Here is a 23,339-nt window from a genome sequence, read left to right as displayed (position 1 = left end):
CCTGCAGTTTTCAATTACCTGACATGTATGATATATCTGGCAAAATTCAACTACATCCTTATGCACTCCAGGCCAGTAAAAATGTTTCTGTATTTTACCTTGAATTTTTCTTACCCCTAAATGACCTCCTACTGGTAGTTCATGCACTACCTACAACACCTCCTTTCTATAATCCAATGATTGTCTTCATTTCCTCATCAAGACATCATTTTTAAGATACAAGCGTTCAGGTATACACTCAGATTCTTCTTCCATGTACGCTTTTTGATATAATTTTTCATCTTTCTGTTGTAACTCATTTAATTTCTCTGAGCTAAAAATATTCAAGTTGTCCTCCACCTGCACGGGTTTTGTCTCAGCCACTTAATCAAACATGGTCTCTGATAATTCTACTTCAACTTTCTTATCTGTAGTCTTTGATTTCTCCTCCTGTTTCAACCGGTGAATTTGTGACCTTGATGACGCACAGTCAGGAAAAATTCCAGGATATGCTTCCTGTACTACCTCAGTTGCCTGATTTTCTACTGGTTTTTCAACCAAAGCAAAGTAGATGCGTCTCCTACCTGTGACCCATCTATATCGTTGGTAAGGATAAATTGTATTCCTGGAGCTGAGAGTTCTGCCATTACAGCTACCATCCCTTCTCCACTTTTCACTGGGCAGTCTAATCTCACTTTACAAAATGGAGCACTTCTTGTCTCACCATGAATTCCACATAATAACACATTTCCTGGTAGTCGTCCTTCTGACATTTTTCAACATCCAAGATTGACATGACCCCGTATCTCTGAATACTGGAACCTGTTAACCTGCTGCTCCTAGCCTATGTGAGTCAACCTTACCTTTGCAAGTAGATGTTTTAAGAAGATCTGGCACTTCCTCCTTAACCAACCTTCACGCAGGTGCACATTCTCGTGCGGCTTTTTACCCTCCACTGTGCTTTCTTTTACCACTTCAACAAAATTCACTGGCTTATCCTGTTTTCTTGCATCCATTTTCCCAGTGCTTTTTCTAACCCACCAACACCGTGATTTCACATGGCCTACTTTGTTGCAGTGAAAACACCAGAGCTTTTTAACTTCTGTTTCCACTTCATGGGTTTCCTTTTTACCCTGTGGTAAGTTGCCTTTGTAATCTTCATCGCGATCTACTTTTCCCTTTCCATGTGAAGATTTCTCTTCTCACCAATTTCTATCCCTCATGGATTGAAATTGATTTTTGAAGCCAAACTTTGAATTATGAAGCAACTCATAACCATCAGCCACTTCAGCTGCTAATCTTGCTATTTTAATTTTGCTCTTCCACATGAGTTCTCACTAATCCTTAGATGGTTTTAAAGACAGCAGGAGCATACGCAAGGGGGAGATCAGGAGGGCAAAAAGGGGACATGCGATAGCTTTGGCAAATTGGGTTAAGGAGAATCCCAAAGGGTTTTTACAAATACATTAAGGACAAAAGGCTAACTAGGGACAGAATATGGCCCCTCAAATATCAGTGAGGAGGCTTTTGTGTGGACCGCAGGAGATGGGAGAGATAGTAAACGAGTATTTTGCATCAGTGTTTACTGTGGAAAAGGACATGGAAGTTATAGAATGTGGGGAAATAGATGGTGACATCTTGAAAAATGTCCATATTACAGAGGAGGAAGTGCTAGGTGTCCTGAAACACATGGATAAATCCCCAGGACCTGAGCGGTGCACCCTAGAACTCTGTGGGAAGCTATAGAAGTGATTGCTGGGCCTCTTGCTGAGATATTTGTATCACCGTTAGTGACAGGTGAGGTGCCAGAAAAGTGGAGGTTGGCAAACGTGGTGCCACTGTTTAAGAAGGGTGGTAAGGACAAGCCAGGGAACTATAGCCCAGTGAGCCTGAGGTTGGTGGTGTGCAAGTTGCTGGGGGGAATCCTGAGGGACAAGGTGTACATGTATTTGGAAAGGCAAGGACTGATTAGGGATAGTCAACATGGCTTTGTGCATGGGAAATCATGTCTCACAAACTTCATTGGGTTTTTTGAAGTAACAAAGAAGATTCATGAGGGCAGAGCAGTAGATGTGATCTATATGGACTTCAGTAAGGCGTTCAACAAGGTTTCCCATGGGAGACTGATTAGCAAGGTTAGATCTCATGGAATACAGGGTGAACTAGCCATTTGGATACAGATCTGGCTCAAAGGTAGGAGACAGATGGTGGAGGTGGAGGGTTGTTTTTCAGACTGGAGGCCTGTGACCAGTGGAGTGCCACAAGGATTGGTGCTGGGTCCTCTACTTTTTGTCATTTACATAAATGATTTGGATGCGAGCATAAGAGGTACAGTTAGTAAGTTTGCAGATGACACCAAAATTGGAGGTGTAGTAGACAGCGAAGAAGGTTACCTCAGATTACAACGGGTTCTTGATCAGATGGACCAATGGGCTGAGAAGTGGCAGATGGAGTTTAATTCAGATAAATGCGAGGTGCTGCATTTTGGGAAAGCAAATCTTAGCAGGACTATACACTTAATGATAAGGTCCCAAGGAGTGTTGCTGAACAAAGAGACCGTGGAATGCAGGGTTCATGCTCCTTGAAAGTGGAGTCGCAGGTAGATAGGATATTGAAGAAGGCGTTTGGTATGCTTTCTTTTATTGGTCAGAGTATTGAGTACAGGAGTTGGGAGATCATGTTGCGGCTGTACATGACATTGGTTAATCCACTGTTGGAATATTGCATGCAATTCTGGTCTCCTTCCTATTGGAAAGATGTTGTGAAACTTGAAAGGCTTCAGAAAAGATTTACAAGGATGTTGCCAGGGTTGGAGGATTTGAGCGAAAGGGAGAGGCTGAACAGGCTGGGGCTGTTTTCTCTAGAGCTTTGGAGGCTGATGGGTGACCTTATAGAGGTTTACAAAATTATGAGGGGCATAGATAGGATAAATAGACAAAGTCTTTTCCCTGGGGTCAGGGAGTCCAGAACTAGTGGGCATAGGGCTTAGGGTGAAAAGGGAAAGATATAAAAGAGACTTTCAGGGCAACATTTTCACAGAGGGTGGTACGGATATGGAATGAGCTGCCAGAAGAAGTGGTGGAGGCTAGTACAATTGCAACATTTAAGAGGCATTTGGATGGGTATACGAATAGGAAGGGTTTGGAGGGATATGGGCTGGGTGTTGGCAGGTGGGACTAGATTGGGTTGGGCTATTTGGTCGGCATGGACGGGTTGGACTGAAGGGTCTGTTTCCATGCTGTACATCTCTATGACTCTATGACTATGACTACTTCAGGAAATGAATTTTTGAACTCCTCCAAAATAATCGTCTCCCTAAGAGTGTCATATGTTTGATTTAGTTTTTAATACCCTTATCCACCTATCAAAATTACTTTGTTTGATCCTTTCAAACTCAATGTATTTTTGACCAAGGTCCCTCCTTAGATTCCTGAAACGTTGTCTATAGGCTTCTGGCAGAAGTTCGTGTACACTTAAGATGGCTTTCTTCATCTCCCCATACTCCTCAGTTACGTCTTCTGAAAGTGTTGCAAATACGTCACTTACTCTACCTACCAGTTCTGTTTGGAACAAAACTCACATAGTCACTGACCAATTCATTTGATTAGCCACCTTCCCAAATGAAATGAAAAAGGCTTCTACATCTTTCTCAAATTTAGGCAATGCTTGGATATATTTAAACAGATCCCCACCAAGCCTTTGGTTACTTTGGGTTTGCTCATCCTCACTATCTTCCTCACTAAGCCTACCTTCTACCCTCATTTCCATCCTTTTAAGCCGGCTTCTATATCTAAGTGTCAATTTATGAAATTCAAACTTTTTCTCTTTCTATTTTTGTACTGCTAAACTGATTTGTTATTTTTCTTTTTCCTCTGCTTTTAACTGTAATTCAAACTGTTTCATTTCCTTTTCTCTCAGGGTGGCATGGTGGCTCAGTGGTTAGCACTGCTGCCTCATGGGATCAGAGTTCAATTCCAGACTCGGGTGACTGTCTGTATGGAGTGTGCACATTCTCCCCACGTCAGTGTGGGTGTCGTCCAGGTGCTCCGGAATCCCCCCACAATCCAAAGATGTGCAGGTCAGGTGAATTGGCTGTGTTAAATTGTCCACGGTGTTCAGAGATGTATTAGTCAGGGGTTAAATGTAGGGGAATGGGTCTCAGTAGGTTACTCTTTGGAAGGCTGGTGTGGTCTTAAGAATCATAGAGTCATAGAGATGTACAGCATGGAAACAGACCCTTCATTCCAACCCGTCCATGCTGACGAGATATCCCAACCCAATCTAGTCCCACATAATTTTGTAAATCTCTATAAGGTCACCCCTCAGCCTCCGAATCTCCAGGGAAAACAGCCCAGCCTGTTCAGCCTCTCCCTAAAGCTCAAATCCTCCAACCCTGGCAACATCCTTTTAAATCTTTTCTGAACCCTTTCAAGTTTCACAACATCTTTCCAATAGGAAGGAGACCAGAAAAGCATGCAATATTCCAACAGTGGCCTAACCAATGTCCTGTACAGCCGCAACATGACCTCCCAAGTCCTGTACTCAATACTCTGACCAATAAAAGAAAGCATACCAAGCGCCTTCTTCACTATCCTATCTACCTGCGACTACACATTCAAGGAGCTATGAACCTGCACTCCAAGGTCTCTTTGTTCAGTAACACTCCCTGGGACCTTATCATTAAGTGTATAAGTCCTGCTAAGATTTGCTTTCCCAAAATGCAGCACCTCACATTTATTTGAATTAAACTCTATCAGCCTCTTCTCGGCCCATGGCCCTTCTGATCAAGATCCTGTTGTAATCTGAGGTAACCTTCTTCTTTGTCCACTACACTTCCAATTTTGGTGTCATCTGCAAACTTACTAACTGTACCTCTTATGCTCACATTCAAATTATTTATGTAAATGACAAAAAGTAGAGGACCCAGCACCGATCCTTGTGGCACTCCATTGGTCACAGGCCTCCAGTCTGAAAAACAACCCTCCACTACCACCCTCTGTCTTCTACCTTTGAGCCAGTTCTGTATCCAAATGGCTAGTTCTCCCTGTATTCCATGAGATCTAACCTTGCTAATCAGTCTCCCATGGGGAACCTTGTCGAACGCCTTACTGAAGTCCATATAGATCAGATCTACTGCTCTGCCCTCATCAATCCTCTTTGTTACTTATTGGGCTGAAGGGCCTGTTTCCACACTGTAGGGATTCTCTCTTTTTTCTCTTGGCTCTAACTCAGGCTGCTTCATTTTCAATTAAATTTTAGCCATTTCCAAAGAATCTAATAGCCTTTCCAGCAAATTTAAATGCCAAGCTGTGGCTGTAATTATCACTCTTTTTCTCACAGATGAAGTCAAAACTCCACTTCCAGCTTGTCTGCCAATTCCACCAGCTTTGCCTTGGTCACCTTTTATAAAGCCCCCAATGTCACTTCTTCCACCCCTAGAAAACTCTGAGTGACTGAAAGAGCCATTACTACACCAAACACTGTTTAAACCAACCGAATTCAACACCCGACAGGAAAAGACACTACCATCTACCACTCACTACCTTTGAGTCCAGCAACCCTAAACCCAAACTGGAATGACCGAATCAATCCCAACAAGAGCCCTAATCGGTTATGGATCAGGCTAGACCTACCCTGAAATATTTTAAGGTAGCCTAGATCCTAATTTTTTTTTATTTTAATAGCAGATGTGGAGTGAGTATTCCAGGTGTGATGCAGCTGGTAAAACTATTTGGCTTTAAGCGAAACAGAATTTATTTAAACACTACAGTTGAAACACCAACAAAGGAAAACAGAATTTAGAATAACTTAACTATTTGAAAACCCAACTGACTCCTTATAGCAACTTAACTAAGGAGCTGTGCCAATTCCTGCAACATTCCATAAAAATCCCTTAGCTAAAGGCAAATTCAAACACAGGTTCTTACAGGCAGGAGAGATTTCAGGGAGAAAAATCAGGCACGGATCATCTGCTGAAGCATGGAACCTTTTCTCCTCTGCAGTTTTTAACAATCTGCTACCAGCAGTTCCTCTGCTACATCTAAACCAAATTACAAGAAACCTGAACTGGGATAACTGGCCACTCCCCTGCCATTGTTAAAATAGGCTCTTTCTGAGACATTTTGGTGCCTCTAGCTTTACAACCTTTCTTAAAAAAAGAACCAAGGACAAAGTAATCTTGTTAAAGTGACAGCATCATCACAAGATTAATTTACAGTGAGTATGCCAGAAAACAGTCATTTTGTTATAATTTACCTTTATGTTTCCAAATGTATTCCAGACTCCCCCTCCCCCAAGGACATGCAGATCCTGGGCCCCCTGCATGACCAAACCCTAACTACCCAACACCTGGAGGAAGAACACCTCATCTTCCCCTGGGACCGTCCAACCACATGGGATGAATGTGGACTTCACCAGGTTCCTCATTTTCCCTCCCCCACCTTATCCCCATTCCAACCTTCCAACTCTGCACTGCCCTCTTGAACAGCCCATCTTCCTTCCCACCTAACTACTCCACCCTCCTCTCCAACCTATCACTTTAACCCCCCACCTTCATCTACATATCACATTCCCAACTACCTTCCCCCAGCCCCACCCACATCCCATTTATCTCTCAGCCCCCTTGGCCCACAAACCTCATTCCTGATGAAGGACTTATGTCTGAAACATCGTCTCTCCTGCTCCTCAGATCCTGCCTGATCGGCTGTGCTTTTCCAACATCACAATCTTCTTCATTGTTTTGGAGTTCTTTTGAGAAGCCAGTGCCTGGTATTTTTCAACTATAGAGCTCCACAAGGCTAGAGGACCTCAACATTGCCTTTAGTTGCCTGAGCCATATGTGCTGAAATTCCCCCATTCACCTCTCTGCTACTTTCTCGTCCTGGAAGACGCACCTTTAAACCTCCTTTTTTGAGCAAACCTTTCTCCACCCAATGTAACATCTCTTTATGTACTCAGTGTGATATGTTGGTCTATAACACTCCTGTGAAGTCCCTGTGAGAGTATTCGTATACTCAAGGTGCTACATAATTCCAAGTTGTTGTTGTGGGGGGTCGTAGGTCATGTGATTGGGTCACACCCCCGCCCTTCACCTTACATCACTGGCTCCACCCTTCATTTTACCGCTTTTACCCCGCCCCCGCACACTGGAGGGACCTGCCCACACTACAGGCCCCGCCTATGATATGACGTAATAATACTGATGACCGTCCCGCCCACCTCGGTGACGGAATTCTCCGCCCACCCCCCCGACGACGTGCCGACGACAACCCCGCCCGTCCCGGTGACGCAACACCGCTGACCCCGCCCCCCGCGGTGACGTACTGTCGCCATGTTCTACACCGGGTTGTTCGCTGTGGTACGATGTCCCGCTTGGAGTCGGGGTATCACCCGGGCTCGGAGCGCCCTGGCCCAGCTCAACACGGTAGTGGAGGCCGAGCTGGAGGGCATCCGGGGGGCTGGCACCTGGAAAAACGAGCGGATCATCACCTCCAAGCAGGGACCACACATCAGGGTGGAGGGCAGCTCCGGAGGTAGGATCAGAGGGATCGCCCCGCGCTGAGAGGCCGAGTGGCCTTGTTGATATCCCACATGGGGACTACAGGCGGCTGTGAGTTACTGCCTCAATGGAGACAACAGCCCCTGTTAGGGACTAGCACATGGAGAGGTCCTGAGCTTCATCTGGGCCGTTATTTTTAGCTGAAAAAGTCTGTTTCTTTGCCCATGTGCTCCCCATTGGCCCCTGACATTGCCAGGCTGGTTCTGGGGCTGGGGTTCGGATCCTTCTGCTCACGGTGTGGGGTCTGCACTTTCCCAAATCCTTGGGTGTTCTTCTTTTATTGACTTATTTTTGGGAGAGTTATCTCTTCTGCCAGACTCCGGGAGGAGTCATTTGGTGAAAATCCTGCATTATCTCCACAGTTGACATTATTTTATTTTTAAGCTTGATGTTGTCAGGAGTAGCTGTCACATTCATTTCGCAATTAAACAAAAAGGTGAACTGATCCCAGCCTCAACCTCAGTTGCAATGTGAGTTCACTCCATGCCTGAGTCACCTAAAGAACAATCCCTCCATGTCTGTCCCCTCCCTATCTCTGTGACCTCTAATGGTAATGAAGTTTCTTCACCCTGAATGTGGTGATCCTCTGGAATTCTCTGCCACACAAAGTGGTTGAGGCCAAAAGATTGAATTCAATGTTTGTGAGAAGATTTGTAGCTCGGGTGCTCGTGATCACTATAAATGCCGGAGGAAACATCACAGAAGCGCTTCACAGGAGGCTCCCAAGCACTGAGGATGTCACCTAGACAGGGGACGAAACGTCTGCAACACAAATTCCCAGCTCGGCGAACAGAACCACCACAAAACATTGAGTGTTTTTAAGAACAAATTAGGTATAGTTCTTGGGTCTAAAGAGATCATAAGAGTATGGAGAGATGGTGACCACAAAGTTGGAGGATCTGCCATGATCATATTGAATGCTGGGCAGGCTTGAAGGGCCAAATGGCCTACTTATTTTTTGTGCTTCTAGGTAGCGTTCTTGTTGTAGGAGTAATATATTGGTGAGCAATCCAATGCCACATAACCCCTGTTTTAAAACTTATAATGATGTGCTATCAGCTATAGTCCAAATATGCTAATTATGTAGAACTCCTGCCATAATAGACCCTTTAACATTGCAAAACATTTCAAGCCTTTTCACAGGAGACAGAAGTGATGTGGAACTATTACGGTAAATGATCAAAAGCTTGGTATCTGGGAACAGAGATATGAAGATTTGTGGAGGGAATTCCAGAGTTTAGGACATAGGCGTCTTAGTCTCGCTTTCATACCAACCCCTGACTTTGACTTCCTTGTTAATCAAGAATCTATCTAACTCAGCTGTAAGGATATTTAATGATCCTGTGTTCACTTTCTGGGGAAGAGATTTCCACACACCCATTAGGAACTCAAGAGATCTGAGACTTATCAGGTTTGCGATTACAGTGAAATGGAGGGAAAAGGCAGTGGAAAGATTTGTACATGATTTTCTGTTGGATATGGCTGCACAATTTTGGACAGGCTCAACGGTAGAGCATGGGAAGCTGACCAGGAGAGAATTGGATAATTGAGTCTTGGGGGGGTGTAATGAAAGCCCAGTTCTGACTTTCAGCAGCAGGTTCTGTGAGGGAGTGTGAGGTTACAGAGTCCGATGTAACTGAAGAATGACGAGATAGTATATGCAGCATACACTGTAAACGTTTGACTGAATAGCTTGCCTAAGGATGAGGAATTTCTTCATTTGGAGGGTGGTGAACCTGTGGAATTTTCTACGAAATAAGGCCGTTGGGACACTAATATATTTCAGAAGGTATAAGATTTCTAGATGTCGCGGGATAGAGTGGGAGTATGGTGTGGAGATAAAGGATCGGCCATGATAGTGCTGAATGGCAGAGCAATTCGATGGACCAAATGGTCTGCTGCTCCTCCCTCAACTTCTATGTTTACCAAGCATTTTAACTCGTGGTCTATCAGCAAAAGCCAGGAGATTTGCTTCTACCTCCTTTGTACAGCTTCTGCTTAGATCCACTGACGTAATTCCCTTCAATCACTCCTGTGGGAAAGGGTTCCACGTTCTCACCACCAGTGTTCCCTTTACGCAGACCTTGGAGGTCTGCGCAGCAGCTGGACAAATCGGAGGGAAAGTAGTCTGAAAGTTAGGAATTTTCCTCTAAGTTCCCTAATTTAAATTATTTTAAATGGGTGCCCCCTTAGGTTCAAACTGAGATTAGATTCCCTACATTGTGGAAACAGGCCCTTCGGCCCAACAAGTCCACACCGACCCTCCGAAGATTAACCCATCCAGACCCATTCCCCTATCTTATATTTACCCCTGACGAGTGCACCTAACACTATGGGCAGTTTAGCACGGCCAATCCACCCTAACCTGCACATCTTTGGATTGTGAGGGGAAACCGAGTACTGCAGGAAACCCATGCAGATACTGGGAGAACGTGCAAACTCCACACAGACAGTTGCCCAAGGTGGGAATCAAACCTGGATCCCTGACGCTGTGAGGCAGCAGTGCTAACCATTGAGCCACCATGCCAACCAACGTTTTTTGAGGAAACATTTTTTCCTGAAAAGGAAGTGAATGTAGCAGCTTTAAATATTTTCAATGTCAAGTTAGATTCTTGATGACAAAGCAGATGAAAGATTACCAGGAATATGCAGGAATGTAAAGTTGAGTTTAAAATCAGGTCAGTCATAATCTTATTGAATGGGGGATCAGGCTTGAAGGGTTGAGTAGCCTATTCTTGTTCCTTGTTCATATGTTCAAATTCTTGTTGACTGTTGTACACATGGATTCTAATCTTTCTCTCCCCCACTCGTGGAAGCACATCCTTTGTGTACTTTTGTTCAAATATTTACAAATTGTGAAAGGCCTTTATTAGCTAATTGATATACAGTGGTCTATATGTTACTGTATTGGGTTGTGGCACATATTCAGCAGCTAACTGATATGGTATTTGACAATTTGAGATTTTCTGATTGCCTGCACTGGATTCACACTTGCTGTATGGAATGGCCAGCTGGCAGACTGAATATCTGACTGTGAACTCCAGAGTCAGGCTGGTTCTCTGGTTGCTCAGATAAACAGCCAGTGTGTACACTGACCATAACTCTCCTTTCTCTTAGTTTAACTGCCGACTGAAAGACGTCTGACTGGTTCAGCTGTTGCATCAGCAAATTTCCAATCCACAATCCTCCTAATAAAGGCTCGCTTGCTCTCTTGCTCGCTCTCTCTCTCAGGAAATATGGTAAAGGGGTAAGCTCCACACGAGCTGTGTCAGAAGCACAAAATGTTTTACAGCTCTGAAGAAGACTGTTCTGCCCATTGTGTCTTTGCAACGTTAGTTTGGGTAACTCGACAAATCTGTCTCTCCAGATGCCTTTTCCAATTCCCTTTTGAATTTTACAGCTGGATTTGTCCCATCACACACTTGGGCAGTGCATTCCAAATCTTGACCTCTTGCTGCATAATAAGATTTTCAAAGGCACTTTTGCTTCCTTTTCCGATCACATTAATCTGTTCCTTTTGGTTCCCATTCCTCCAGGTTTTTCCCCTGTCCACCTTATAATGATCCTTCATGATTTTGAATCCCTGTATCAAATCTCTTCTTGACTTTCTCTTTCCAAAGATGAAATACCTCATCTACTCCAATCAATTCAACTGAAGTTTCTTGTCCCTGGAACTATTCTCATAAATTGTTTCTGTATTCTCCCTAAGCCTTCACCTTCATTCTGAAGTGTAATATTCTGAATTGGACACAATACTCCAATTGTCGCTGAAACCAGTGTTTTATTGAAGTTCTTCATATTTTCTTTGCCTTGATACACTGTCTCTTGTTACACCATGCAAGATCCTGAATATTTCTTGAACTAATCTTGAAGCCTATCCTGCTATTGGGTTTATGAGACCCTGAGCTGAGAGAAACCTGAATAGAATTGGTCATGTTTACACATCAAGTGACATTGATTCAAAGTATTCAGCAACCTCAGATACTTTAGGATGATCAATGCAGGTTCTCAGACTGTACCATTGTGTTCATGTGGAGCCCTAGCCTGCACACTGATTGTTCAGTACTGAGTCTCCCTTCATGTCGCTCATTGTCTGAATGACTAGTTTACAATAGTTTATTCCTGTCATTTCTCATGGTCAAAACTGTTTTGCTGAGACATTTGGGTTCATGAAATCCTCAGCTGTATTAGTTCCTGAAGGTGCTGTTGTTCCAACCATGTCCCACAGGTGGCAACGTTGTGGTTCCCCGTGAAAGTGACCAAACTTGTACAAAGTCGATATTGTTAGCAAATGTTTTAACTGTGTTGGGCAACGCAGCTTTAACCTCCTGTCCAAACAGGGCGATCAGGAGATTTAATCCTGCTTCTTGATCCATTTTCCATTCCTAATACTGATTCCAACTGTAACAAATGTGGAGTGCTCTGAAAATACTCAGGTGTCGCAGATTCTGTGGACACTGGCTCCAGCTGTATTCTGTAAACCGTATGTAGGGTGGGGCTGCGTCAGACCACTGAGCTGAGGGTAGGGATGCCTTGGGACTCACTTATTCACCAATGACATTCCTAATCCCCGACCCTTACCAAGTACAATAGTGGTTGCACTGTCATGAGAACTTCCAGTCCCCCTCAGTCAGGGGGTTTCATTTCAGTGTGCACTTCGTGCTGCAGTATTTACTTTCTTTGCTCACTTTTGGAGGCTTGTTTAGTTTGATCATAGCAATGAACTTGTTTTAGTTGCTTTTTTTCTTCACTGTCTTAGATTAATATTTTGTAATTGCCTAAAGCTCTGCTGTGGGCTCCAGGATGTTGTAAAATTCAGATATCGCAGCATGCAGAACACCAGCCAGATGGGAACCGTTAGTAACAACGGTGATTGGCTGGGTGGGAGATTTCGGGACTGGTCAGTAACTTTAGCTAGTGGCCTGCTTGTGTTGTCAGTAAAGCTTCCAGTGTTTGCATGATACTACTACTCATTGAGATGGCAGGGCATCTCTCGTCCCTTTGCATTATACTTTGTTTTGAATTATTCCAACGTGATTGCTGTTAGCTGGGTAATTGAATATCTAGGGAACAATTTACTGGTGTCCATTCTCTCTGATATACTTTCTCTCCCTCCCTGTTCTCCATTCAGCCATTGTGAATTTCTGCGCAAACAACTACCTGGGCCTCTCGAGTGACCCCGCAGTGATACAGTCAGGAATCGACGCTCTGAATCAATATGGAGCAGGACTCAGCTCTGTCCGTTTCATTTGCGGCACCCAGGTCAGTTCACCAGGGTTTCTTAGACCAGACAAAGGTTGTTGGACCCAACTGCTTTCTTCTATTTTCACAATTGGCCTAATGCAGCGTCCTCTTTCTGTTTATCCCTTAACACTGAGCAGAGAAGTGGGAACCGACTGCTTATTGAGGATGAGAATTTCAAACACTAAAAACCCTCTGAGAGAAGGAAATCCTCTTCATCTCCACCTTAATTCAGAGACCCCTCATCTTAAAACTGTGCCCCACGATTTCTGGGTTCCCCAGTGAAAGGAAGCATTCTCCCAGCATGCACCCATGTTTTAATAAAATCACCTCTCTCTCCTCTAAACCCAAATTTGCTTAACAGTTGAGTGAACCTTTCGGAACTGCTCCCAATGCAAAGTCATAAGCTACATTTTCTTACAAACGTCCCAAATTCTTTCACTGCTACTAGGAGCACTAATTGATGTGACTTTTTAAACACAACAGATCTCAGCAACAATCCTCCATGAATGGAAAGGCTCCTTGTTTACTGATTGGGAAAGTATCTTGTGATTTCCTGGCAGGATTAGTTTGGTTGATGTGAGCAGTATTGCTGATCTAACCTCAATTTTTTCTTCTTTTTTCCCTAGAATCTGCACAAGAGCCTAGAGGCCAAGATTGCAAAATTCCACCAGAGGGAGGATGCCATTCTCTATGCTAGCTGTTTTGATGCCAATGCTGGAATTTTTGAGGTGAATTAAACAAGAACCTCAGGCCTTTATCCATAAACTTGGTGGTATAGAATCCTTCCCAGAGGAAGTTCTATGGTTCCACAGCCCAGAACTGTCAAGAGCTTGATAGGAGGAGAGAGATTGGTGGTCACTAAGTGAGACAGATTATTGATTCCATTTCAACACTGGATTTTCGTTCAGATGTGGAATTTGCAAGGACACCATTTTGAGCTAAAATGAGGAAAATCTGTTGGGTCTAGGATCATTGGAAATAGGAACAGGAGTAGGACATTTGGCTCCTCAGGGCCGCAATGTCATTCAACTAGATCATAGTTTCTTTTACCTCCGTGCAACTTTCCTGCACTATTCTTTACCCCTTGATGTCTTTAAATGTCTAGAAATTTATGGATCTCTGTTCTGAACGTACTCAACAGCTGCACAGTTAGTCAATCTATGTGTACAAAATATTATTGACCCATTTTCCTTTCATCTTGGCATCTTTGAAAGTAGCCATATGGTTATTCCAATGAACTGCATTAGGTAAATTTTAAGAGGTGAATTTTTTAAAAAATAATTAACCTAATTTTCTAATTAACCTGTTCAGAGATGTTATTACACACCTCTGGGCCTGGCATTCTGGGTCCAGGGATAGGGACACTACCATTGTGCTGCAAGAAGGCCCAAAAAGCTTACTGCTGCTGGTGTTCCCAGGCAGTCTCTCATCCAAGTACTAACCAGGCCTGAGTCTGCTTAGCTTCTGAGATCAGGCGTTTTCAGACATGTATGGTCATAAGGGGTGATGCTGTCTTGCAGTGGTACAACTTGTTCCCGAGAGATACTGTATTCTGCAATCTTACTGATGTCATCTGGCCCCTTACTGAGCTGAAAATATATTGCTGGAAAAGCGCAGCAGGTCAGGCAGCATTCAAGGAGCAGGAGAATTGACGTTTCGGGCATGAGCTCTTCTTCAGGAATGAGGAAAATGTGCCAAGCGGGCTAAGATAAAAGGTAGGGAGGAGTGACCTGGGGGAGGGGCGTTGGAAATGTGATAGGTTGAAGGAGGTTAAGGTGAGGGTGATAGGCCGGAGTGGGGGTGGGGGGGGCGGAGAGATCAGGAAGAAGATTGCAGGCTAGGAAGGTGTTGCTGAGTTAAAGGGTTGGGACTGAGACAAGGTGGGGGGAGGGGAAATGAGGAAACTGGAGAAGTCTGAGTTCATCCCTTGTGGTTGGAGGGTTCCCAGGCGGAAGATGAGGCGCTCTTCCTCCAGCCGTCGTGTTGCTATGGTCTGGCGATGGAGGAGTCCAAGGACCTGCATGTCCTTGGTGGAGTGGGAGGGGGAGTTGAAGTGTTGAACCACGGGCTGGTTGGGTTGGTTGGTCCGGGTATCCCAGAAGTGTTCTCTGAAACGTTCCGCAAGTAGACGACCTGTCTCCCCAATATAGAGGAGGCCATATCGGATGCAGCGGATGTAGTAAATGATGTGTGTGGAGGTGCAGGTGAATTTGTGGTGGATATGAAAGTATCCCTTAAGGCCTTGGAGGGAAGTAAGGGGGGAGATGTGGGCGCAAGCTTTGCATTTCTTGCGGTTGCAGGGGAAGGTGTCGGGAGTGGAGGTTGGGTTGGTGGGAGGTGTGAACCTGATGAGAGAGTCACGGAGGGAGTGGTCTTTTCTGGCCCCTTACTGAGGCAAGTGTCAAGAAAGCATTGGCAGTCACAAATCTTATATCTGGAACAAAGATGTTTTAATTTAAATCTGGTATTGCACAATAAACATTCACTGCTTAGTGACCCTTGACATTTCCCCATTCGGAGGAGCCATCTAGTGTTGGGTATTCATCCAGAAGAAAGCAGCTCACTGCCACGCAGTTCTTGGCTTGATATTACTTGATAATTGAGAGTCCGAGGCATTATCAATGGGTGGAATATTTCCTGACGTTCTTCATTCTCATTCAATACTAGAGGAGTTGAAAAGTAACCAAAAGAGCATAAGACATAGGAGCAGAAGGAGGTTTTTCAGCCCATAGAGTCTGCTCCGTAATTCAGTGAGATCACGGCTGATTTGATAATTCTCACCTCCACTTTCCTGCTTTGCCCCCAACAACTCTCCATTCCCTTACTGACTAAAAGTCTATCTCAGCCTTGGACATACTTAATAACCCACCTTAACAACCCTCTGTAAATAATTCCACAGATTCACAACCTCCTAAGAGAAGAAATTCCTCCTCATCTCTGTCTTAAAATGTGCAACCCTTTATTCTGAGATTATATCCTCTGGTCCTAGACTCCCGCAAGTGAAACAACCTCTCCACATCGACCCTGTATTTCCCTAAGAATTTTGTATGTCTCTCCAATAAGGTGGATTTTTTCAGCCCCTATCTATTCAACCTTTCTCCATAAGACAGTCCCTCCAAACCTGATGTCAACTGAGTGAAAGCCCTCTTGGGATTTCAGGTGGGGCAGCAGGTGATTTGGAGTTCTTTGGAACTGAGCTATGATCTCCAATGCACTGCCTGGCAGTGGATGGAAGCAGATTCACTTATAATTATAACAGGGGCATTGGATTAACTGTTTTTAAAGGGATGTTGCACAGGTCTGTGGGAAAAATGTCACCTAACTTTTCAGGGGTCCTAGTGGTTCTCCCTAAACCAATGTTCATGTGCACACATGCTATCTGAACTTCCTTTAGATCTGAACTCCTACTGCATCACAACAAGTTGATTGACAACTTGGTGGGATAATGCAAACCAGGAACAAGGGTAGTGCACTCGGCCTTTCAAGTCTGCTTTGCCAGTCACTAGATTAGATTAGATTAGATTAGATTAGATTAGATTAGATTACTTACAGTGTGGAAACAGGCCCTTCGGTCCAACAAGTCCACACCGCCCCACCAAAGCGCAACCCACCCATACCCCTACATGTACCCCTTACCTAACACTACGGGCAATTTAGCATGGCCAATTCACCTGACCTGCACATCTTTGGACTGTGGGAGGAAACCGGAGCACCCGGAGGAAACCCACGCAAACTCCACACAGTCGGTCGCCTGAGGCGGGAATTGAACCCGGGTCTCTGGCGCTGTGAGGCAGCAGTGTTAACCACTGTGCCGCCCACTAAGATCATGGCTGATCTGATTTTGATCTCAGCTCTCGATTCCTGCGTATCCTTGATAATCTTTCATCCCCTTGGTAATCAAGAATCTAAATACCTCTGCCTTAAAAATATTTGAGATCTCTGCAACCACTGCTTTATGTGGAAACAAATTCCAAAACGAAACAACCCTCTGAAAGAAGAACAGTTTCCTTATCTCTGTCTTAAATAGGCAACCGCTTATTTTTAAACTGTGACCCCCTGTTTCTTGATTCTCTCATGAGAAAATATAGTATAGCACAGTGGCTCAGTGGTTAGCACTGCTGCCTCAGTGCCAGGGATCTGGGTTCGATTCCAGCCTCGGGAGACTGTCTCTGTGAAGTTTGTACCATCTCCCCGTGTCTGCATGGGTTTCCTCTAGGTGCTCTGTTTTCCTCCCACTGTCCAAAGACGTGTAGGTTAGGTAAATTGGTCATGCTAAATTGTCCATAGGGATGTGTAGGTTTGGGAATTAGCCTTGAGGAATGCTGGGTTACAGGGATAGGGTGGGGGGATGGGTCTAGGTGGGATGCTGTTCGGAGGGTTAGTGTGGACCCGATGGACCAAATGGCCTGTAGAGATTCTATGCAGAGATTCTATGATCCTATCCACATCCAACAAGTCAAGTGCTCTCAGGATCTTGTATATTACAATTGAGTCTTGCCGATGCCCTGTAAAACATAAATATTATCTCCCTATGCTTGCAATCACTTTCTCTAGCAATAAAACAAAACATTTTATTAGCTTTCCTGATAATTTGCTGTACCTGTGCATAATCTGAAAAGTAGTGTGTTTGTTTTTCCCCCAGTATAATCTCCTGTCATTGGTAAGACCCCTCCCCCAAGGCTCAGTCAAGGATTTCCTTTCCATTGACTGATCTCTACTGAGAATCAAAAGGTAGATTTGCACCCCCCCAACTTTGCGGCATTGTATAATCAGGGCACTGAAACACCCTAAGCGTGACATTCATATTCTTGTAGAATCAGTGGATTCCGCAGTTCCAGGCTGATTAATCTCTCATTCGGCTGTGCTTCTCTCAGGTCCTATTAACCCCTGAAGATGCCATTATCTCAGATGAACTCAACCATGCATCGATCATCGATGGAGTCCGACTTTGCAAGGCCAACAAATACCGATACAAACACCTGGACCTCCGTGATCTGGAGGCCAAGTTGAAGGAAGCCCAGGTATATTTGACTACTCTTGTTTCAATGCCTTCACATCGGCTCATTATTATCATTATTAAAATGCTTACCTAACCTGGGGCAGATGACAGTTGGGTCCCTTCAATTTCTGTATCACTGAAATCATTTTCCTTCGACCTTTAATGGACAACCTGTAATCATGGGCCTGGATTTTTCCATTGGCCAGACAGTAGTAATTCGAGCGCAGAGGAATGTCTGGGGATCCTGCAGAAATCCCATCAGAGCAATTGAAATTGAATTTTCACTGTGTATTCCTCTCAGTTTTTAACCCTCCAAAAGTGTCCATTTATATTGGAGATTTCAGATAGTTCTGATGAAATAAATTAGTATAGTTACTGAGGAAAAGGTTGGAGTATTAAATACATAGAAACAGATCCTTCATTTCAATTCGTCCATGCTGACCTGATATCCTAACCTAATCTAGTACCACTTGCCAGCACTTGGTCCATATCCCTCTAAACCCTTCTTATTCATATACCCGTCCAGATGCTTTTTAAATGCTATAATTGTAGCAGCATCCACCACTTCCTCTGGCAGCTCATTCCATCCTCTGCGTGAAAAAGTTGCTCCTTAGGTCCTTGTTATACCTCTTCCCTCTCACCATGAACCTATGCCCTCGAGTTCTGGACTCCCCCATCCCAGGTTAAAGACCTTGTCTGTCTATCCTATCTATGCCTCTCATGATTTTATAAACCTCTATATGGTCACCCCACAGCCTCTGACACTCCAGGGAAAGCAGCCCCAGCCTATTCAGCCTCTCCCTATAGCTCAAACCCTCCAAGCCTGGCAACATCTTTGTAAATCATTTCTGAACCCTTTCAATTTTAACAACATCCTTCCAATAGTTAGCCAGAACGTGTCAATTCTGTGTATTTTCTTCCAGAAACACCGAATGCGTCTAATTGTTACGGATGGCGTTTTCTCCATGGATGGTGATGTGGCACCACTGAAAGAGATTTGTGACCTTTCGGATAAATACAACGCCCTGGTCTTCATTGATGAATGTCATGCTACTGGGTTTTTAGGACCCAATGGACGGTAGGGAGCCATGGGCATGTGCACGGTGTCGAATTGAGAGGGTTTGAGGGAAAGAGAGACTTGTTGACTTGCTGTTAATGTATGGTTTAATTTCAGCCTGACTCCTTGATTTCCCCAACAATGTGAAGTGTTATTTACCTTCCCCAATCCTGGCCCATCCCTGTGCTATCAATAGCAAGAGTTAACAGAAGTTAACTCTCAATCCAAAGATGTGTAGGTCAGGTGAATTGGCCATGCTAAATTGCCCACAGTATTAGGTGCATTAGTCAGGGGTAAATATAGGGTAGGGGAATGGGTCTGGGTGGGTTACTCTTCAGAGGGTTGGTGTGGACATGTTCGGCCAAAAGGCCTGTTTCCATACTGTAGGGAATCTAATCTAAAATTATAACTGTTAAATTGCAGTTCTGTTTTCGTTCTGTCTCTTGGACAGGGGAACTGATGAGTTGCTGGGAGTAATGGACCGGGTTCATATTGTAAACTCCACCCTTGGAAAGGCACTGGGTGGAGCAGCGGGTGAGTGTGCACAAAGCCCTAGGGGTGGAGAGCTTGTATTGTAGAGCAGAGAAATCATGATAAAGCGGTGCAGGCTTCATTTTGGCTAACCACTGCAGCCCTGTACTCATCTTCCTTCAATCACATCTCTGCCACTGCTTTATGGTTTGAATTCTGGATCCATTTTAGCCTGACTACGAGTTAACTTCTGGTTAAGATCTTTTTTGTATTCTTCTCTTTTCTTTTGTTTTTTTTAAAATGGGTGTAACCTGCAATTGTTGCCCATCCTTAACTGTCCTTGAATTGATTGGCTTGCTCAACCATTTCAGAAAGCATTTAAGAGTCAGCTGTGACTTTTGCTGTGTCTCTGGACTAATCTGGGCCAAACTTGGTAAGAACTACAGATTTCCTTGCCTGAAGGGCATTAGTGAACCAGATATATTTTCATACTGACGTTTAATGGCAGATACAAAGAACAAGGAAAATTTACAGCCCAGGAACAGGCCCTTCGGCCCTCAAGGCCTGAGCTGATCCAAATCTATTGTCTAAACCTGTCGCCCAGTTTCTAAGCATCTGTATCCCTCTGCTCCCCACCTACTCATGCATCTGTCCAGACGCACGTTAAATTAATCTACTGTGCCTGCCTATACCACCTCTGTTGGCAAGACATTCCAGACACCCACCACCCTCAGTGTAAAGTACTTACTGTGAATATCCCCTTCAGACTTATCACCTCTCACCTTGAAAGCGTGACCTCTCCTTATTGAAGATTTAGTAATTGAGTTTAAATCACCATGGTGGTATTTGAAGTCATCCCTGGAGCATTAGCCTTTTGGTTAGTAACTCAGTGACATCAACTCACTCACTCCCACAACAATCACCATCAGCACCACCCTCGTTTCCCTCAGTGAATGTTGAATCTTTTGGCTTTGGCTTCTCTGTGCGTCACAGCTATTCTTCTTCACCAGGCTAATCAAGACTTTGCTGTGGGGGGGGGGAAGGTAAGAGGGTAGCAGTAGGGTGCACCTCAGAATTGTATCCAAGCAACCTGCCTCTTTGTCCCAGAACAGGGGACTAAATCATGTAACCTATTTGACTGCAACAGACCAGAACCCATCAGAATGTATCTATCCTAGCAGTTGGCCAATCAGTAGACTCATCTAGCTAGTCAATCTATAGACAAAGTGTTGTCAGCTAAAATCCAGCACTTATGTGAACCCCTCAAATATTACTGATGAAAATTGAGTTGTTATTTTTGCCACCCAGAACTGTTCAGTCTTGCTGTCCTGTTTGACTCTGCAACAAACGTCAAACTGTGTATCCACACTGTCATGGGGACTGCCTATTTTCATCTCCATTAAATTTTCTGCCTCTGCCCTGCCTCTGTTCATTTGCTGTTGAAGTATTCCTCCATTTCTTCTGGATCGCACAATTCCAACATACTTGTGGTTAGCCTCCCATTTAAAAGCTTCCATAAACTTTTCGGGTACTCCCGTCCTATTCCCCTGTCTCCCCTGTCACCCCTGTGCTCAGTGACCACCACTGGCTTCCACTCTGAATTTTTAAAATTGATTGTTGTTTCCAAATCCACCAGTTACCTTCTCAGCGATCTCCTCCAGCTTTCCAGGATCTGTCTGCTTTTCCAATCCAAGTCTCTTGAGCTTCTTCGATTTTAATTGCTGTCCATTAACAGTTCTGTTTCAGTTGAATTTCCATCTTAAACACCTCTGCCTCTGATCTTTGATTTGTGCCATATCTGATGATTTCACAAAGTTTGATAAAGTTCACAACTCCTTAGAAACTCAAGTGGTCAACATTCCACAAGATATAACCACACCGTTGGCAGCTCCTTCCAAACCTGGAACCTCCACCAGCTAGAAGGACAAGGGTAGTAGATGCATGGGAGCACCATCTGCAAGATCCCCTCCAAGTTATTCACCGTTCTCTCTTGAAACTCTCGTCATCGCTTTGGTGATGCTAGATCAAAATATTAGAACTCCCTCCTTGTAGGTAATCACACTGATGGACTGTAGCAGTTTAAGAAGTCAAGTGTAATATCCCGTTCCCCAGGACATTAGGAATGGACAAGGTATTGGCTTTATCAGTGATGCTCCAATCCTGTGAAAGAATATGGAACAATTATGTAGGGGTTTTAAGTCTGTGCTTCTGCTGGTGGGAGATCAGGACCAGAAATAAAATAAGATAATCATTGATAATTCCAATAGAAGGTTCAAGAGAAACCTGTTTACTTGAGATGCAGTGTAGTGCGAATGACACTGGACTAGTAATCCAGAATGCTAATGCTTTGAGTTCAAATAAAACACTGGTAGTGGATAGAATTTAAATTCAAGTAATTGAGCTATTTAATTAAGTTATCTTTGATGGAAAACTATTCTCAGTAATGGTAACCATGAACCAACCATCATTTTTTTTGTAAAAGCCCATCTGGTTCATTAATGCCTTTAGGGAAGGAAATCTCTTTACCTGATTTGACTTTACTGTGATTTCAGACTTTCAGCAATGTGTTTGACTGAGAAAATGGTCCAGCAAAGCACTAATTTCAAAGTTAAATATAGATGGGCAACAATTGCTGGTCTTGCTAATGGCACCCACATCCCTTGAAAGAAAAAGAAAAATTCAGAATGTGGTTAGAATGTGGTACTTGCTACTACATGCACCAGAGGCTGCAGATTCAAGATTAATTGGCAAAAGTACCAGAAGGATGGCACAGTTCTTTTTTATGTCATTGAGTTATTTGATCTGGAATGCAATGTCTCGAAGGGTGGAGTAGCTTTTAAATAGGTTGCAATAAATGCTTTAAAACAAACACCAAGTATAGAAACCATCAAATAGCTGAGATGTGAGTCTAATTGGATAGTTCTTTCAAAATTTCTAGCTCTGGCTTATTGGATCAAATGGCCACTGCATTTGTTGTAATGTTCTCTCATGTTATAAAAAATTTAAACTTTCATGTCTTCTCTTCAAGGTGGATACACTGCAGGGCCAAAGGCTCTAGTTGACCTCCTGCGTCAGCGCTCCAGACCCTATCTCTTCTCCAACACCCTTCCCCCTCCTGTTGTTGGATGTGCCTCTAAAGCCCTTGACCTCCTGATGGACAGCAACACGATTGCCCAGACCATGGCATCAAAAACTAAACGGTGAGTAATCAGTGACTCTCTTTGCCACACTCGGTGTTTAACAGAACTAACTTATTAAATTGTCAAATAGTTGAAACAGATACAAGAACCAAGAACTAGGAGAAGGTCATATAGCCCCTCAAATCTGATTCACAATTCAATCAGAAAGTTATAGCCTCAACTCCTTTTTCTTGCCTGTCCTCCGTAACCCTCGACTTCGCTACAGTTTAATAGAATTGTCTAACTCAACCTTTAGACCGTAACACATAAGAATGGGAGTAAGCTGGTCATCCCTCGAACCTGCTCTGCCATTTAATAGGATCATGGCTAATCTGATGTGCCTCACACCTACCTTCCTATGTTTACTCCATAACCCTTGATTCTCTGAATGATCTCTAATCTATTTGTCTATCTCAGCCTTAAGCTGCTAGATTATCTCAGTGGCACAGAATTCCAGAGATACTCAACCCCCTGAGCGAAGAAATTCCTTTTTGTCAGTCTTAAATTTGCATTCCTTTATTCTTAGATTATGCCCTCCGGTCCTAGACTCACCCATGAGGAGAAACATCATCTCAGCGTTCACCAGACCAAGCCCTTTAAGGATCTTATGTTTCAGTGAAATTGAAACTCCTCAGTCTTCTAAACTGCAATGAGTAGAGTCTGATCAATCTGACCAATCTGGTCATCCTTTGCTCATAAGATAATCCCTCCATTGCAGGCATCATTCCAGGAAACCTTCTCTGAACTGCCCCTCGTTAAATAATATCCTCCCTGAAATAAGGGAACCAAAACTGCTCACCGTACTCCACATGTGGTCTCACCAACCTCACCTTGTCCAGACCTCTGCAACCT

The 23,339-nt window shown here is 43.9% G+C and overlaps 1 protein-coding gene across 1 annotated transcript in view; it reads left to right on the top strand.

Moving 5' to 3' along the window:
• Window positions 1-7,280: 7,280 nt before the first annotated feature.
• The window catches only part of gcat (glycine C-acetyltransferase), a 31,611-nt gene continuing 15,552 nt past the window's right edge, over window positions 7,281-23,339 (top strand). The window contains exons 1-7 of the mRNA XM_043679921.2: window positions 7,281-7,511; window positions 12,669-12,799; window positions 13,408-13,509; window positions 17,656-17,802; window positions 18,704-18,858; window positions 19,289-19,371; window positions 22,337-22,508. Of these exons, the coding sequence (XP_043535856.1) occupies window positions 7,310-7,511; window positions 12,669-12,799; window positions 13,408-13,509; window positions 17,656-17,802; window positions 18,704-18,858; window positions 19,289-19,371; window positions 22,337-22,508 (992 nt within the window). The 5' untranslated portion in view covers window positions 7,281-7,309. The remainder of the gene's footprint in view (window positions 7,512-12,668; window positions 12,800-13,407; window positions 13,510-17,655; window positions 17,803-18,703; window positions 18,859-19,288; window positions 19,372-22,336; window positions 22,509-23,339) is intronic.

The sequence above is a fragment of the Chiloscyllium plagiosum genome, unplaced genomic scaffold (assembly GCF_037043375.1).
Source record: "Chiloscyllium plagiosum isolate Xiang-an unplaced genomic scaffold, Cpla_swu_hap1 HiC_scaffold_33, whole genome shotgun sequence".
NCBI lineage: Eukaryota > Metazoa > Chordata > Chondrichthyes > Orectolobiformes > Hemiscylliidae > Chiloscyllium > Chiloscyllium plagiosum.
The sequence above is the reverse complement of the archived record's forward strand: the minus strand, read 5'-3'. Positions and strand labels throughout refer to the sequence as shown.